The sequence below is a fragment of the Nipponia nippon genome, unplaced genomic scaffold (genome assembly GCF_047370975.1).
Source record: "Nipponia nippon isolate SJK-2023a ecotype South Korea unplaced genomic scaffold, ASM4737097v1 scaffold_1, whole genome shotgun sequence".
In the NCBI taxonomy this organism is placed as follows: Eukaryota; Metazoa; Chordata; class Aves; order Pelecaniformes; family Threskiornithidae; genus Nipponia; species Nipponia nippon.
Window position 1 is genome coordinate 92,755,574 of NW_028262290.1, and position 17,401 is coordinate 92,772,974.

The window sequence follows — 17,401 nt, forward strand, 5'->3', positions numbered from 1 at the left end:
TTTATGCAACTGGTACTTATAGGTTGGTCTTTCTGCTGCATTCTGAGCAACTCACTCCTTAGTGTTTACCCCTCTAAAGGTGTCAGTCTTTTACTGTGTCTTAGAGCACATGAAGCAATCACTGGATTGAGAGCACAGCTGGGCAGGAGGCATTTAGATGTTGTGCTTCATCTCCTCCTCCACCCAGCATTCCCCGATACCTTCGGTTCCGTCTGCACCTCCCCAGTGGAGCAGGCTTGGCCAAGAAGCCACTCTCTCAAACCAAGAACAGGGAGTCAGATAAACCACCCAGGCCACAAAATAATGAGAAGTAGCCCATGATCTGACTTGGGGTTGTGTTTCACAGCTCATTTGTTTGTAGTTCATTTACCTGATCAACATCATGTTTTTCAAAGTCCTGTAGCTGCCTCTGGAAGCCCATGTTAGGATTGGCACAGGATCTCGCTGCGCGGACAACAGACAGTGCATCTTCCCAACCAAAGTCTGTGATGGTCATGATGTAGGCAACCACCAATGTTACACTCCTGGAGACACCTGCAAGGCTGCATGAAAAAGGAGGTGCAATAAACTGAACTAGTGCAGTACTTCATCTATCACAGTTAAAAGCATCACTTCCCAACATCACAGCAGACTGCTGCGTTGCTTGCCACAAGGAAGAAATATTGTAATATTTGAGTTAAAGGGTTTTGGTGCTGCTTTTTCAAATGTATCAGAACAAATCTATGACAAGATGAAGAACGTGGGTTCTGAGTGGTAATTCATATGAGACTGGAATGGAAGAAATAAGTATTAATTCTTCACAAAAGCAGGGGACAGTGAACACGTCTAAGTTAGAACTGGGTTTTAATATGCTAGAAGTCACCCACTTTCTTCTGCTTATATAGATCAGAGCAGTGAAATAAGACCGTTCCCTCTCCACCATAAATAAAGGGTTCCATTTCATGGGGCCGAAATTAACTTTAACTGAACTGTTAAAAGTACGTATGTCTGGTTGCTTGAGCTCTTCTTCTCTTTCTGCTATCCATGCACTGTGCAACTTCAATTCTCAGGACTCCTGTTTCCCCACATGAAACGCTGGGATAAAGTAAGAATCATTCATTATTACTGGTTTGACAGCACTGGACAAAAAACTCCTAACTATTACTACTGTGAGTATAAAGAATGTGTTTGAGTTACATTTGTACCAGACTCTTTCACTTGGCATTTGCAGAACATTTTATGCTTTTGAACTGCTTCACAAATTTAAATACGCGGTTTTTAAAACTCTATCAGAATTCAGACTAATTATCCCTGTTTTACATACCTGGAGACTGACCAAATGACTCGTGCAGAGCCCTATCATGAGTCAGTGGTAAACTGAGGATTTATGCTCAGGGCCTGTGTACGAGTCCAGCGTTCAAATCACGAGATGACTCTGACTCCAGATATAGACTCAGATATGTCACTTGGACATATAGCACAAAGACTACAACCAATAGCAGAGAGCAAGAAAAAACCCATGGTGGGATTTCCTTTTCTATTCTCTACAGTCCCAGGAGCATCTCTCCAATCACAGACTTGCTATTAACAAATGCAACATTTGAATGCTTCAGCAGTTTAAAGAAAAAAAGAGAAAAAATATCAATTTCTGTTCAGAGGAATTTTTTTTTAACAACTCTGAAGTCACCAAAATAGCTGTTATAGAAACTAATCAAATTATTAGGATTATGGAAATCACATTTAGAAATACAGTGATTAAAATAACAGGAAATAAATAATACATCTCTAGTCAATGCATCTCTAGTCAAACCAATCCTACAAAAAGGTTTGATAAGAAGAGAAGGTCAAGAAGAGTTTCTTGGGCTCCTTTTATCTCCAGGCAGCTGCCCACCCCAGCGACTCAAAAGTCCTAGCATGATGCTTTAATAGCATTTGCAAATCTTCTGGGGCTCTTCAAATAAAGGGGGCATTTCAGTCCAAGAGGATTTTGCTATAAAATGGAGATGAACATTAACTTGTCATTAAAATTATGAACATCCAAATCAAGGTGGAGAAACCCTTAAGAACTTTTTTTAGCAAGTGGTATACATACCAATGAACTAGGCAGCCTTCGCCTGTAAGCCGGCACTCATGGATAAATTTGATGCTCTCTCTGAAATGCCTTGCCCTGAAAAGAGAAGCAGAAGGGGAATAAAGAAAGTGCTCTATTTAGTAAAATCACTACTTAGAAAGAGAGAAATGTATCCGAAAGCTCACTTAATGCAGTTTCTAGAATTTAGAACTGAATACAGGTCTTACAAAGTAAAAGTTAGTGTTTGCCAATGAAACACAAAACTCACTAGCATAGTTATTCTCCAATCTACCTGAAGAAGAAACTGGTATCTTAGGCACTACAGTGCGATAAGCATTAACAAACACTTTATTCTGATGACTGTGAAGTATGTATTTCAGTTTGTGTTTTATTCTTCTTTAAACTAGGAACTTGACCTCGTATGGCCTTGCGTACACTCAGATGTCAGATGAAACTCAGCACGACTACGTGAACAGTTCTCAAGGTATATTGTCTCTCACAGAGGCATCCACTACCTGCTACCCAAAGTTATGCTTAACTTTGACTTCACCTTCTCCTTCAAACGATGTACTAGGACACATCTAAATGTTACGACTTTCTTCTTTGCAACATAAAATCTCTCCCTTTTGTCCCTGCTATAAAAAAAATTCGCAATTCAAGCCCTGGCTTCTTCAGCTCCTTCCAGTCTCCTCCCCTCAGACTGCAGTACCCCTTCTGCCTGCCCTTATTCAGGGTGTCAGCCAACCCCTGCCTACAGCCTACCTTTTTTAAAGAAGTGGAGGAGAAGATATGGAGAAGATAAAGACTCAGTTTACAAACCTTAAGGTTTGTACTCTCATTATCCTTTACACATGCCTCTTCATTTTAAATGGGGCAAGTCTGAAGGAAAGTAACTGGGCAGCTGTCATCATCTCAGTAAATCTGCAGCATCGCCTCTTTGCATCCCAGTCCCAAGTTGCTCACCCTACCTCTGCCTTTCAGACTGCAAAGCTTTCGGGGCTGCCTGCAATTTATGGCAGGTGCAAGCAGAACCTCTTAGTTCAACAGAGCTGGAGTTCACTGCGGCCTTTGAGTGCTCTTGCAATTTAAGCTCGCAAGCAGTAGCAATGTGTGCAACACACAGAGGAAAGAGCTTCTTAAGGGGCAGTCAGTACCAGGCTTATTGGCAAGGACGAACAAGAAAGCACACTGTGCTCAACACCCATGAAACACAACGTCCTGTATTCAAGATGTTTCCCCTCTCAGGGTGAATATTATACCACAAGGGTAAAAGAAAAAACCTCAGCCCAGCACCAGCAGCCACACAAAAATCAGGAATACCCACATAAAAGGAAGCTTCCCTTCCTGCCCAACAGTGCAGCTGCTGATACTATAAACATGCAAGATCTGGAGGAGGACAACAGCGATGCAAGAGTGACAGTGCCTGTGGAACTTGCAAAGGCAATGACGTCTAAGCTAAAATATCCAACAAGAGGGATCCCAAAGCCCAGGACTCCCTCTCCAAGGCAGTTCTTGCATCACTGGATACAACAGGGAGAACACAGCTGGAGAAGATCTGAGCGACTTATTTGGAAAATCTCAAGGCACGATGCAATCCCAAGACTTAAGATGGCATGTCAACTCAGGTTTTTATGTTTCTTGAGAAACAGATCAAGTATGTGGGATAAGCGAAGAAGAGGGACAAAGCCTTACAAATGCATTTCTACTCAGACTGCCACTCCAAAACATTTTCACTGGCCGAGTTCTAAGAAATCATGGCGCTCAGGTCTGCCTGGGGGGCACAAGCAGCTTCACATAAATGAACTCAGAGGCCAAATGAGATGTTGGGCTGTGTGCGCAAGAGGCATTGCTATTGTACAATGAAGGAGCACTTATCCAAGACGGAACGGATTCAGTCAGATGAAACTTGGTTAGGGCTGGATTGACAACACCCCAGTCTTCTCATACACCCATCTTTTCTCTTCCTCTCTAGAGAATCTGGCCAGCAGCGCAGCTCCCAGCACCACTGAATTCACTTCAATGGTCTAGCACAAGTTTTGGTTAAACACTTCAATGCTTTGGTTAGAAAAATATCTGTGAATGAGCATAACACCTTTGCGAGGTACTAAATATAGCTAGCAGTGAACTCCATTCAGTTTTATTCACCCTTCCTTATTGCTGACACTCGGTCTGCTGAAACACTGTCAAGTGTCACTGTTTACAGGCATTCAGGAAAACAAGAAGAGAAATAGCCAAGCTTAGAATTAGTGCTGCTCTGTAGAACCATGGCCCCACCTCACCCTGAGTCAGAGAAAAGGAGAAAAGTACTCCTCCACAACCCCATGGTAGGAGGGTCTCTGCTGGCTCCAGCACACACAGTTGCCTAAACTCATTTTCAAAGTTATGGTACAAACCATGTTTACCTGAAAACTAAGACTGAGGACCAGTTAGCTCTGTGGCAAGTGCCAGACACAAAGAAGAATGGCAAGTCTTACATTAATCACAAAACAGTTGATTATTGTCTGTAACAGGAAAGCACTTGACAAGTGTGTTGATTTGCAGCCTATTTGTGGGACTGAACAGTTACTTCAAGACAATTTATTACATATCTGGCTTTTACATCTCCCAGCTTAAAGCTGGGTCCTGAACTGTATCATCTTCACAGTGGGAAAACACCGCAGGATGAAGAACTGGTCCAGTGCCCCTACCAGCATGTTGTAAAAGTCATCTAAACTTACGCATTAGCAAGCTGGATAATCCAAAACTAGGCTGAGGGCAGAGTTATGATACCAGATCTACATATTCATTCGTTGCTAGTCAGACTTCTACGAATATTATAAAGGTTAAAAAGAAAGCATCCAAATCAGATAGGAAGAAGCATCTTGATGTTGCTTTCCTTTAGCAATGTAACTGCAAAGATCCACCTAAATTTCTGTCCTCAATAGGTTATCTGGCTTCTGTATTATCACAACCAACAGCCTGACCGTTAGAGGTTAGTTCCTTAGAAAAACGTAGCCTAAGACAATTAGCTCAAACAGGACAGGAAGGGAAGATTTGACTTCTATAGAATTAACTTTTTAGCAACAGGTTCTATAGGAGATGACATTACTGGAGAAGTCAATGGCCCAAGGTAAAATTCTCACAGTCCAGAGAAAACAGTCATTTAACACCCAGGAAGCACCTTGAGTCTCAAAAGCAACTGCTTGATTCCTATGCTTGGTAGGGGCAGAACGTGGGAGTAGAAGCAAGCTTCTGAGCTGCTTTAGTGAATACCCACATGTTAACAGGGGAATCCCTGCTGTATTTCCCTGCCAATTCATTCCTCTGAGGAAGGGAGCTCCACTAAACAAGCTTACTAGGAGTAAATGTGCATTACACACATAAGAAACCAGAAGTTACCCTCACAAAAACTGAGCTGAAGTGAATTAAGAGCTCACAGTCCCAAAATTCAGTGGGTAAAGGCTTTCAGCTGGACCTTATCAACCTGCCAGCAGCTGCAAAGTAGCAGCAAAGCTTCTAACAAACTTGCTGTTGGGAGAGGCAGACAAGACAGCAGTGTGTATCTGGTCAGCTGTGCCTGTCAGCCATTGCTAAGAAAACGCAAGGACCTGCAATACAGGATGCTGCTTTTTTTTTCCTGACACCACCAGAATCCCTCTTTGGAAAGAGGAGGGTAGATACACAAAGATGTTGCAAGGGGACCAATTCCCTTTCCTGCTCCCCAGCTATCCCTCCCTCCGCAGAGGGCACAGGCGGTAATGGTTAACCGCTCCTAGATAAGACTGTGTCAAATCCTCACAGACTGAACAAAGAGAGCTTCCTCTTGCTTTCAGAAGATTGTACGTGCAAAGCAAGCAACGTTGCTATTTGCGAGCATCATGATTTGATTTTACTTGAAGATCTGGACTGCATAAAGCAAAAAAGAAAAATCAGTTACTCATCAAGTTTTATTTTAAGTGATAAAATGTATCAGTATTAGAAGTAATGACGTTGCTTGCAACCACCTGATACCAAAGCAAGTATTTTAGATGCCTGCAGCATAACAGAAACAATACTCATGCAAATATTGTATCTTCTTACTGAAGCTTTAAGAGCTTTGGTACTGCGCCAGACAGCTCAAGCGCCAGAGGTGGTTTTTTTCAATATAACTCCTTGATATTTAACAGTGAGGGAGGGGCTGAATTGTACATTGATTAATGTTCATCACAAATGCCATCCTTTCTATTTCCATTCCCAATTGATCCAGATCTCTATTAACAAAGGAAGCCGGTTTGCAAAATGTTTTCAGAAATGCCACAGATCTCGGAATACCAACAAACAATTAATATGACAACATGTGAATGTTTCCCTCTAATCTCCTTTTTTTTTTTCCTTCCCAAAAGGATTTTTTTACATTTATTTATTTTTGTTTATTTTTAAGTATCAAGGCCACAAAAGCTGTCCATGACAAAGGTAGTTAGCTGTCTGCCTTCTCATTACAGACCTGTCTTGAAATTTAGGGGTTTGGGGTGTTTTTTGTTGTGGGGTGGGGGGCTGGAGGGGTTTGTGTGGTGTGGGTTGTTTTTTTTTTCCCCCCCTTCCCATAAAATCATGACAGAAATGCAGAATGAAAAGGCAAACCACCACACATCAAATGCCACGCTGGAATCTTTCTAGGGTACGAGAAACACATACTCTAAAAATATCCCCCGAAAGCATGAGCCGGAATATTGCTGTGATGTGAGAGAAAAGCAGTGCTGCATTTCCTTCCGTACCTACCAGGCCTCTTTCAACTACTTGTTTCTCTACAGAGTTTGGTAGCAGGATGTGGCTGAAACCCCCCTTGCCTCTCCCCAACATAAACAGTGAGCTCTAGAAAAAAGAGTTGGTCACCATCCAAGTTCTCTTACAAAACCTGTTTTGATTTCTCTTTGGAATCAAGACTTGCTATGCTCAATGGTTCAAAACATTAAAACCAAGGGCAAGTCAATTAGTGTTTCACGAACATTAGCAGAGATGAGAAAGAGTGAGGCTGGGACACCCTAGTTTCAGTACATATATCCTCAAGGCAAGAGTCACCGCAGGGCAGAAACTCCCCGCCGTGCCAGCCTACTACTAAGAGCAGTGGGACCTTCTATGTCAGGTTCAAGAAGCCCAGAGCAGATAGTTGCAGGGGTAATTTGCACACTGGGACTTTACCCTGAAGGCCCACTGTGAGGAATTTATTTCAACCCTTGAAGCACCAGGCTTCATACCTCTTCAAATATTTTCTTCTCGCTAATGGCTGAACATAGCACTAACAAAAAAGAACAGCCAAGCAAAAACATTTACAAAAACAATGGCTAGAATAAACTAAATTAGGAGCGGACTCACTAAGGAATTCCTGAAGTTTAAGGCCACAAATGAAAAAGAGTGGTTACATACTGACCCTCCTACAAACCCTGACACACAAAAAGCAGGGTCTGAACCAAAGTGGCTAGAATAGTGTTACTGTGTTTTCTTAACGGATTAAAACCCGCATCTGTGTAATACCTGTGAGAGATCAGAATCAGATACTTCAGCTCTTTCTAAAACAGGCATCATGGTACTGAGGGATTTCTGGGGGTTTGTGATTTATTTTTAAAGAAAACTTACAAGTTCTGCGAGGGTGAGTCAGCAGCAGGAATGCACAGATACTTCACTCCCTGTGTAAAGAAGCAAAAAAGAATGAGAAGAAAATACCCAAGTTAAATACACTTATCTACCACTGTGCAAGTCCTGCTCTAGACTGGTGCAGTTTTATTGACTTTGAGAAAGGCACACCATTATTCAGACAAGCAGAGATCATTTCTATGCAGCCAGATTTTAAAACACTGTTTTCACATCTGCTTTGTTGCTAAGACACCAGCACATAGCTTAGTCATGCTTATCCCAAGGCCTAATAGCAAGCTTTTTAAAATAGAAGCACCTTTACTAAAAGGGTATAAAACTCTTTCAAAATCTCATTCTTCTTACATTCCTAGAAAAACTAAGTTGCATCTTCTCCTCCCCTTCCCTTTCTCTGAACAGGTGCTACAACCTAAAATTGCGATAAGCAATTTCTTTTGATCCCATGCAATCATTTTTCTTTACCTAGTTGATAAGCCAAACAAAATGCATTTCAGATAAGCAACATGTTTGTGGTATAGGGTTTTTTATATTTTTTGGAAACTTCAAGAAGGACAACCGTAAAACTCATAGTTTTCTTCCACAAAGTTAGCCTCATTTTCTTAGTCAGCTATCATAACAAGTTACAAGATCAGTTAGGGAAGTTAGATAACCATTTCTGATGCATTAAAAATGTTACTGGGTATATTTAAAACAACACTATAATCATACACTACTGCTTTGCATTGTCAACGCTCATTTTAACTGTCATTTTATTTTCAAAGCTTGTTTTGCTCCTATGACTGTTAAGAAAAAGAACACTTCTGAAAGTATATTTAGCTAACTTCTCAAATAGGACTTCCAAGAATATAGGTTGCGGCTCAGACACACAAAAACCAAATCACTCACTGGAAGTCTTTCTACTTATCTCAGATGGAGAGTTATGAATTTTTCAGATGTACTTGTAAAGATAAGGATTCACAGCAAAAGGTCCACCATAAAATGCACTTTAGTGTATCTTTCTGTAACAAGGCAAACCCCTGTAATAATCCTGCACGTTCAACACCACACATGGAAAAATCACACATTTATCTATAAGAGCTCCTTTGCCAACAAGGTGGAACACAACATGCATCTACCAGGCATTTCATTTGCCAGCTGGGGTGGGAGGTGAAAATTTCATTGCTCAACTGTAGTGGCTACCTGAGGCAGCATCTCCTCCGTCACCACCCGTGCTTTGCTGGCTCCGAAACACCTCTTTAATTTCCTCTACATGCGCTTTGTTACTTCACTTGCCATCTTACACCAAAGAGCAATCACTTTTATAAGAGGTCCTGACCCCTGGCATGATGATACACCGTCATGCTCATCCTCTGCAAGATGCATGAACTTTCACCACTATGTCAGAAAGGATGCGACACCTCACCCCCATCTCTTCACCACCACTTACACATGGCACCAGCCATTTTCTCAACGCACCAGAACCCCCTCAGCCAGCGTCGTCTTCACAGCCACACAGATTTTAGAGCCTGCCCTAGCCCCACCATGCTTCACCAGACTTCCTTGCTCTGACAGGCCATCCCCAGCATGCCGCAACCGGAGCGGAGATGCTTACTGCCTATGGTCTTCTGGTCTGGGGAAGGCAGAGTCAGAGCGGGGAAGGCTCTGCAGACAGTGCTAAGCGTGGAGATGGAGACGTGGCAGTACCTCACGACAAAGAAGGCACCATCAGGACCAACACCAAGCCAGTGACAGCACGCAGCATTTTGCGCGAGAGCTGCATGGCAAAATGCAGCTGAGGGGAGAGAGAATGAGAATGAAGTCAGTTTGCAAACCAAAGCAGCTTGCTGCCAGAGGCAACGGCATTAACAAGTAACAGTCCCTCCTGCCTTGTATCAGGAGAAGGGATGCCTGCTGCAGGGAAACCAGGATGGCTCCACAGCCATAAGCTGACGCACAACAGCTTGCACAGATACATTCATTTAGAAAGACGATGTAGCAGTAATACATATATCGATAGGCTGCTGAGCCAAGGATGATAGTTATATTGTGACAGATTAATTACGATAATAAGCACCTTGTATGACACATCTGAGAGGTTTATCTCGGACACTAGTATCACTTCAAGTGAGTCACTCCAGTAGAACGAGGGCCTGTGACATGAAAGTAAATTTACATGCCATTCCTTCCCCCACACCTCTAGACAACTCCATGCCACTAACTCTGCACCACCATGGGAAAAAACAGGAAGAAAACTGAAGGTAGGAGAAGGGTTAACTCCAGAGCACACTATATGCCTGAAGGTTCGCCCCTTCAGCATGCACTGACGCAAGCTGTTCCACAGATTTCAGAAGCTATGGCACATGCTGAGTGCTTTTCACAGGCCGAGTGCAGAGGGGCTTTCAGATCGTGTTCACTTTAAAAGCAGAAGTAGCACCAGCACAAGTTTAAGACCCACAATGTTCTTTTTTTGTCATGGCTGGCTAGTTCCCACTACCACAAGCAAGCATGAAACTAGCCTTTGAGAGACCGCACATGGTACTGAATGGCTCATCCAGAGCTTGGTCCTGGATGTCTTCAGCACTTACAATTTCCAGTGAAGCCCACAGCACTCTCCTCACTGGGCTTGCAAATGCTCAGCATCAGCCTATTAGCCTTATTAATAAAGCTTCTCAGACAGGAGATGGTTAAAGTTACTGGAATTTGGTATTTTGACCGATGCGTGTCACTTGTATGGTGTTTTTGGAAAGCTGTGGTGATGGACTCCTCCCTGTGAGGAAATAATCACACACTCAACTCAGAAATAGTTAGAGGTGGGATTTCAAAAGTACTGTGCAGTGACCTAACCTGACTCCCACAAAACCAACAGTGAAACTCTCAGTGACTTTGACCCAAACACAGTTTGGCCAGAGTTGGTAACTCCTGAGGATCCCACCCTACCATCAAGTTTTGCTTCTCTTGGTTGAAATAACAATGACAACAATAGGATCAAATATCATTCATCGTAATTGGGTATCTGAAATACAACAACGACACAAGATTGATTGGGACAGGTATTCACAAATGAGACTTCAAGGGATTTTCTGTGTAGGTAGTCATACGTTGATTGCTGGAATCAGCTTTTCCTCACATATGCTGGACAGACTTTCTTTTTTAAACATATTGGCAATAGGAAGATACTTAATTACCAAACCCTGCTGTCTGTGACTGGTTTTTAAAATAAAAAAAAATTATTTGTATATTTGTGCCCCAAGACACTGCTGTCCTTCCTGTGCACATACCCTGCAGATAACATCTAAGAACTGTCCCAAAGGGACCTTTCAAAGCAGAACAGTTTATGCCAACTGAAGAAGTAAATACCTACAACATTTTAGATGGGGTACTAGCATGCAAGAAAGACAGACACATCACTATTTTATTACCTAGCAGTTTGTTTGCCATTCTGAAACCGCAAAGCACAAGATGTAAGAAGGCAACAATCATTGAAACAGCAACTAAAACAGAGTAAGCTAAATCAAGATTGTTGAAGAGTCAAGCAGACTAGCTCCTAGGGAAAATTTCAGCAAGCTCCAAATCAGTACCTCGTCTGCAGTTTCATTAAATAAACTTGAATCTGGTTGCAAATGCAATATCCAAAGTTGAACCAAAATTGCGTATTGATAAAGATGGGAAGACAAAATACAAATTTGATGTCAACCATATGGAAGCCTTTCTTTTATTTATTAATTTATTTTTAAATTAACTGCTTTGTTCCCTAGGAATGACAATTCTCTAAAAATTATTCACTGGAGGAAGGACAGAACAACTCAAAACAGGTATTGTACCACTTCATCTACACACACTAAATTAGGTGCCACAGAATAGCTAACTCATCCCAAAACATGGTATTTGTTCAAAGCAAAGAGAAAAGCTTGCAATTATAAAAACTGATTAAAAGAGAAATATTATTTTAAATCCTACATGAAGTAATAAATCCACTTTATTTATTGAATACTGCTGCTAATATATTGTTATTCAAACATTACTTCAGCTGACAGCTGTCAGCCATGTTGCATGTCTCCAAACAAGCTTTTTCCCAGATTATCCATTTAAAAAAAAAAAATTAAAAAAAAAATCAATCCAATCTTTTTAATTAAACAGAAGCTAATGTATGTTCTCAGGTAATAAAACATTCCATGCATATGAAATGTGTTCAAACTCAAGCTCCTAGGTCAACGAGATGCTGAACACAGCTTTCCTCTCTGCTCATCTCAATTCACTACTACTTTCCACTTGTTACTTTTAAATCATTGCTCACTTTCCTTTCTCCATCAATCACCTTTACCACCAAACACCCCTACCCTCCAACACACACACACTTCTCTAAACTTTTTCCTTATTCATAAGATGATCCTAACTGATGCCATCATCAAATAAAAGCAGCACTCCCATTTCTTCTGGTATATTTAACCTGTTAAGATTACCTCAAAAAAATCAGTAAAATAAAATATAATTTATTTTTCTGTTTTCTGTTTCAGCAGACAGAGTAACCACCAAAACTAGATTTCTGTCTCTTAGGCCCTGAAACTAAATGCTACAGTTAAACCGATACAGTGAGAGCTAACAAAACTAGAGCAAGTATTCCGATTTCAAGATTGTCAAAGTTGAAACAAGCGAGAGTTAAGTAAAATTTCTAAAATTCACTGTTATTTGAGAAACATTGACAACACTTGCACAATTTCATCACAGATTCTAGAACTAAGTCAGTTCTGCTGCAGTGAATATCAAGGTATTAAAAAGGTTTGGGTGCACACATATATATGCAGAGATTTGACACTACAGTTAATAAGGTATTCATGGAATTGCAGTCATTTTCAAATTTCTAATTATTTTAGAGGTTGATCTACTAAGATTGGAAACTGAAGAGTTATCTCACATTTTGGAAAAGTCAGTAAGACTGCAGAAGACACCTACCTAATATCATTAGCTTTTGAAAAAGATAATTAAGTCTTTGTTATTAAATCCAGTATTTCATGAAGTGCTCAGGAAACTTAACAGTCCAGTTTCTTAAAGAACACTCTGTTTCTATTCTACTTACCTATAATCTATTTTAAGAAGTCCAGCGTCATTTTAACTGAACTTATAAAAACTGGCATTTGGGGTTTTTTAGCAGAACATGTAGAATTCTGCAGTAGCAAAATGACGCATCTGTAGGTGCTACATGTCAGATAATGGGTCAGTGACTGAGAATAGGATCTCTAAAGAGCATGCACAAATTTAATTGCACAATACCAAGAATAATTTCGACTCCGAACAGGATAACGTGCAAAGAACAGTAGTGTGAGACAAATGTAGCACCTATATGAGGTCTGCTCCTTTGTAATGATCAAAGACGTTCTGAAGTCATTAAGAATGATGCTCAGTTTGATTACCCCCAAATCATACTGACATACAGTCTATCCATGAAAGAAAACTGTCCAGCGATTTTTATATAAAACTGAGTACTCTAGCAAAAGAGTATGCATGAGAATAAGAGGAAGGACTAAAAATGCTGCTCATTATTTCATGTTTAGTGGATTTTCCAAGTGATTTTTTTTTACAGATGTTCTTCAGAACATTGTTGCCGCCACTGCTGTATATACAACATTTCTAAGGTTCTAGTTAGTACTGGAAACCTGAATCTAGAACTTCAGACGTTAAAATGCAAGGAGAGGGGGAAAGAACCTCAAATGACAAAATTTCTGTTCTCCAAGTGCAGGGGGTGGGGGGAAGTGGTTGTAAAAAAAAAAAAAAAAAGAAGAGGTTAAAAAGAGCAGGATTGTATTTTTGGCATTAAACCTCTCTATTTAAATTTATGTAAAGATACCATCAACGACTTCCAAGAAATTTTTTTTAAACCTAAACCCCTAAACTTAAATTTGTGAACACAGATGCAAATAGAAAACCTCCAGCACCTGGCAAGTTCTTTCAGGTTAGTCAAAAACCATGTGTTAATTTGAGTCGTCACATCAACAGATGAGGGCAGGAGGACTTATTTTTGTTTAGGGGCATTTCAGCAAAAAAGCTAAAGTGGGAAACAGCCGGCACAAAGCTTCCTCAAGCCAAACCAGCAAGAGTTTATCAAGGGTTTTGTCCAGTAATGCACCAAACTGAACCTGCTAAACTGAAAACCGTTCAACCGTTTGTTTGTCCTTTCAGTTGCTTTCTGTAGCAATCACCATTGGTGCCGATTTTATTAATGACTCATAGAAAATACATTTGTGTTTCAGCAAAAAAACAACCACTAATTGACTTTAGTGAAAAACACACTCAGGTTTGGTTTTGAAAAATATTATAAATGAAATTGAAATTACATGAAGAATATGAACAACAGAAAGCAGGATGCTCCTGCAACAGAATTTATACATTTGGTTTGTGTTACCTTGAACAATACAGTAGTTTTTACAAGTCATGGGGGTTTTTTGCAACTTTTGTTCATGGTTTTCTTAGGAAGTAGTCTCAGTGACACTTTTGAAAAGTCCATATCATTAAGGCTGGAGTGTGCCAATCACAAATATGAAGTCTCCTGTTAAAGCCCTCCTTCCCCATCTCTCTATCACCCTTTCTAAAATTATAAGAGGGAAATGTTGAAGAGTTAAGGATTTTACTTTACTTGCACAAAGAGATGCACATATTTCTAACCCGAAATTCCCATTCTAACCTGGCTCATCTGAACTAATGCAGAGTGGGAGAAAACACTAATGAGTTTATACTAAGTTGTGGTTTATCTCCTTTAGGACACACCAAGAACATTTACAGGACTACACACTTCAGCAGAGAGGCAGGACGTTGTTAGTCTGCCTTGACTAGATGATGTATTCAAGCCCCCAGGCATGTCAGGGCATATCTAACCTCTGAGCACCACCTTGGTGGTGAACACTTGGTCCCTGAACCCTCAAGGGGATCTCTGAGTACTTAATAATAAAACAATATATCCCACCTGCCTCTTTCTTTCAGGGAATGCTGGAACGCGATCGCTACACCTCTGGAATATGCCCACGTTACAAGCATGGATTAAGACACTCTCCACATCATCTCCTCCGCACAGAACGGGTCAGAGCATTTGCTCTGTTCTGGTCAACACTATCCAAGCAACGAGAAACACCACGCATTTGCTGGTCTAAACATCTCTCGTGCAAACAGCTTGTCACTGAAAGCTTCAAACAGTCCTCATCCTCTCCTCCCTGCCATCTGCCACTACAGGAACGTGCTTCCCTTGGCACCGCTAGCATGTGCTGAGCAACTCAAACCATGAGCTAATTTAGAGCATCACCACAGCAGCCTCTGCCAAGGGTACCTCATGCTGAAGGCCCGGCCTGACTCACTTTAAAAGCTGCTTTGTGGAAGTCTCTTGGAGGCTTCTTAGTGGGCTACCAAAGTAATTTTTGAAAAATTAGAGCTCCCAACTTCATAAGCAGAGCCAAAGCCAGACAGGGCACTACTTCAAACTAGAGACAATCTTCTGTTGCCGCTATACCTGAAAGAAAAATGGTAGCTATTTTGCTCAGCATGGTCTTCTGAAACATCTCATGAGGGGAAACACTTACCATGAAAAGGCAGTGAAACAGCATAGAAGAAAGTTAAGTTTTTTATTAGAAGAAGCGCTCATACACTTCCTCTTGATGGTAGCACAGAGGCTGAAAATTGACAGCTTCTAGCACTGGCGATACCAGAGCTTAGTGCTATAGATGGAAATACAACAGTCCGACTTGGCTAAATTATTAATTTGCAGAGTTGATCTTTATGCAACAACAGCGACCTTGCGATATATTAGCAACTCTGATTTTGAAGGCTGTCTTGCCATCTCCCTCTTTAATAGTTCCCATAAGTCTTTCAGCTGGATACCAAAGACAGCAGAGCCTGTCCAGAGAACATGTTGCCCAGCCATACCCAGCAGGGACTTCTCTCATCATGTCATCATGATGCAATTTTCATATATGAATGGCCTCCTACAGCTCAAGACTTCTGTATGCCATCCAACATGCTTTTAATAGACTGGCAATTCTCACTTGCTGAGCAGCATCTGTCCAGAATTAGCATATGCTTTTTTCTAAAAAAAAAAAAAAAAAAAAAAAAAGCAGGGCTGATTGGTTTCCCAATATTTCCCTATTTAGTTATTTCGTGTTGAGCGTGATATGCTTTAGTCCAGACAAATGCTTTCCGGACTGGTGTCTGTGTGAGGATATTCCTTTGGATTACAGAACCAAAGAGGAAAGCACTAAGGCAGCTTTCAGCACTTCCAGAGTTATCAGCTGGTGGAGCTAGGGACACAACATAGGAATTTTTTCTTTTGTTGTAGCACAGGGTAATCCCTGTTATACACACACACAAAAAAAAATGAAGTCAGTCCAGAACGTGCAACCATGAGAGAAAGAAAGAAGTTTCCACAAACTGGTGATGGAAAGAAAGAATTAGGAAACTAAAAGATGAGGCTATTCCCCGTCACAGCTTCAGTAAAAGCTCCTCCATAGTAAACCTCATCACATTAAGTGCAGATATGATAGGTTTCTATGGCACAAACCAAAATAGCTGCAAAAATACTATCCACAAACTATGCTAAGCAGATTACTTGCATTGTGCCAGAGCTGCCAGTTCCGTTCCTCTATAGCTTTAGCTTTTCTAAAAAACTGCACATGTATAGTCTAAAGATCATCTGTACACATGCAAGACTATCATGCCCAGCTAAAACTGCATTAAGATTTACAACATCCAGCCAGGCTTAAAAAATATGAAACGAGATTCCAGATCTTAATGCAAGCTGATATGAATGCATTATATATACTAGGTCTGCAGGCTATGACCATTTGATCTTAGAAACATTTCGCAGTTTTTCGTAGGTATCCAGTCATTTAGCCCCTCACTTTCCTCCAAAGGTCTGGATTTACCAGCCAGTCATACACTTTTTTTTTTTTTAAATTCATAAACTTGATTCAGTACTTCCTCTTGTGATTTCCCCAGCTACAACGTTCCGATCCTTAACACTTTATAAAACAGGCAGATCACAGCATTCAGCAGAGAAAAAAACTGGTGCAGAGAAGTTATACAGATTCTGTATAGCATCCTTTTCTTTCCTGCAACCTCTATTCCTCACACATACTGGCTCTGTTCTAGTTACAGCATCTTTTTGTTGCCTGTATTCTATTAATGCATTTGACTGTTTACTCAGGGAGCATGAAAAATTGTTCTAAAAGATCAGCACAGATTTTTTTTAACTGCGCTCTTCCCGTTCAGTTCAGCTTCTTAGATACTGAGTATTTGAAACCCTATTTCTACTCTGATTAAAATTTTAAAATTTTCAAGAAAAAAAAAAATCTAAAATTCTTTATAAGATGACGTGGCCTCTGAATTTTTTTTATTTTCAAAGATACAGTTCATTTAAGTTGTGCTGGCTGCACAAGCTAACAGACTGGACAAGAAAGATGCTTAGTTCAGTCAGCGATTAGCTCTTCTCTACCTTCCCCATCCCTCCAGCCACCTACTGTATCAACACTTAGCTAGGTAGTCATCAATTCAGGAAAAGGGGAGGAAAACCACTGCTCTGGAGATAGCATGTACCAGATTAAGATGATATTGTTAGCGGCATCAGAATACAAAGAAAAAAGAATAAATAGCTGCCCTCTGTGGGTGCTCTGGTTAACTATGCAGAATGAGGGGGAAAAACCATAACCTATAAAGCTAATATTTTAAGTTAGAGAAAAAGAAAAGCGAAGGTTTCATAGGCATCACAGAGTATTTTCTCAGCAACTGGAA

At 40.7% G+C, this 17,401-nt stretch overlaps 1 protein-coding gene across 19 annotated transcripts in view; it reads right to left on the reverse strand.

Moving 5' to 3' along the window:
• DUSP22 (dual specificity phosphatase 22) overlaps positions 1 to 17,401 on the reverse strand; it is a 61,542-nt gene that overhangs the window by 22,871 nt on the left and 21,270 nt on the right. For 16 of the 19 annotated variants that reach the window (XR_015705798.1, XR_015705780.1, XR_015705797.1 and 13 more), the window contains 3 exons: positions 7,643 to 7,692; positions 2,072 to 2,146; positions 371 to 542 (listed from right to left, as the gene is read on the reverse strand). Coding sequence is in view for 14 of the 19 variants with exons in the window: in XM_087762399.1 (XP_087618525.1) it covers positions 371 to 542; positions 2,072 to 2,146; positions 7,643 to 7,692 (297 nt within the window). In the remaining 5 variants the exon portion in view is untranslated. The remainder of the gene's footprint in view (positions 1 to 370; positions 543 to 2,071; positions 2,147 to 7,642; positions 7,693 to 17,401) is intronic. The other 3 variants (XM_087762461.1, XM_087762452.1, XM_087762446.1) reach the window with 1 other exon arrangement.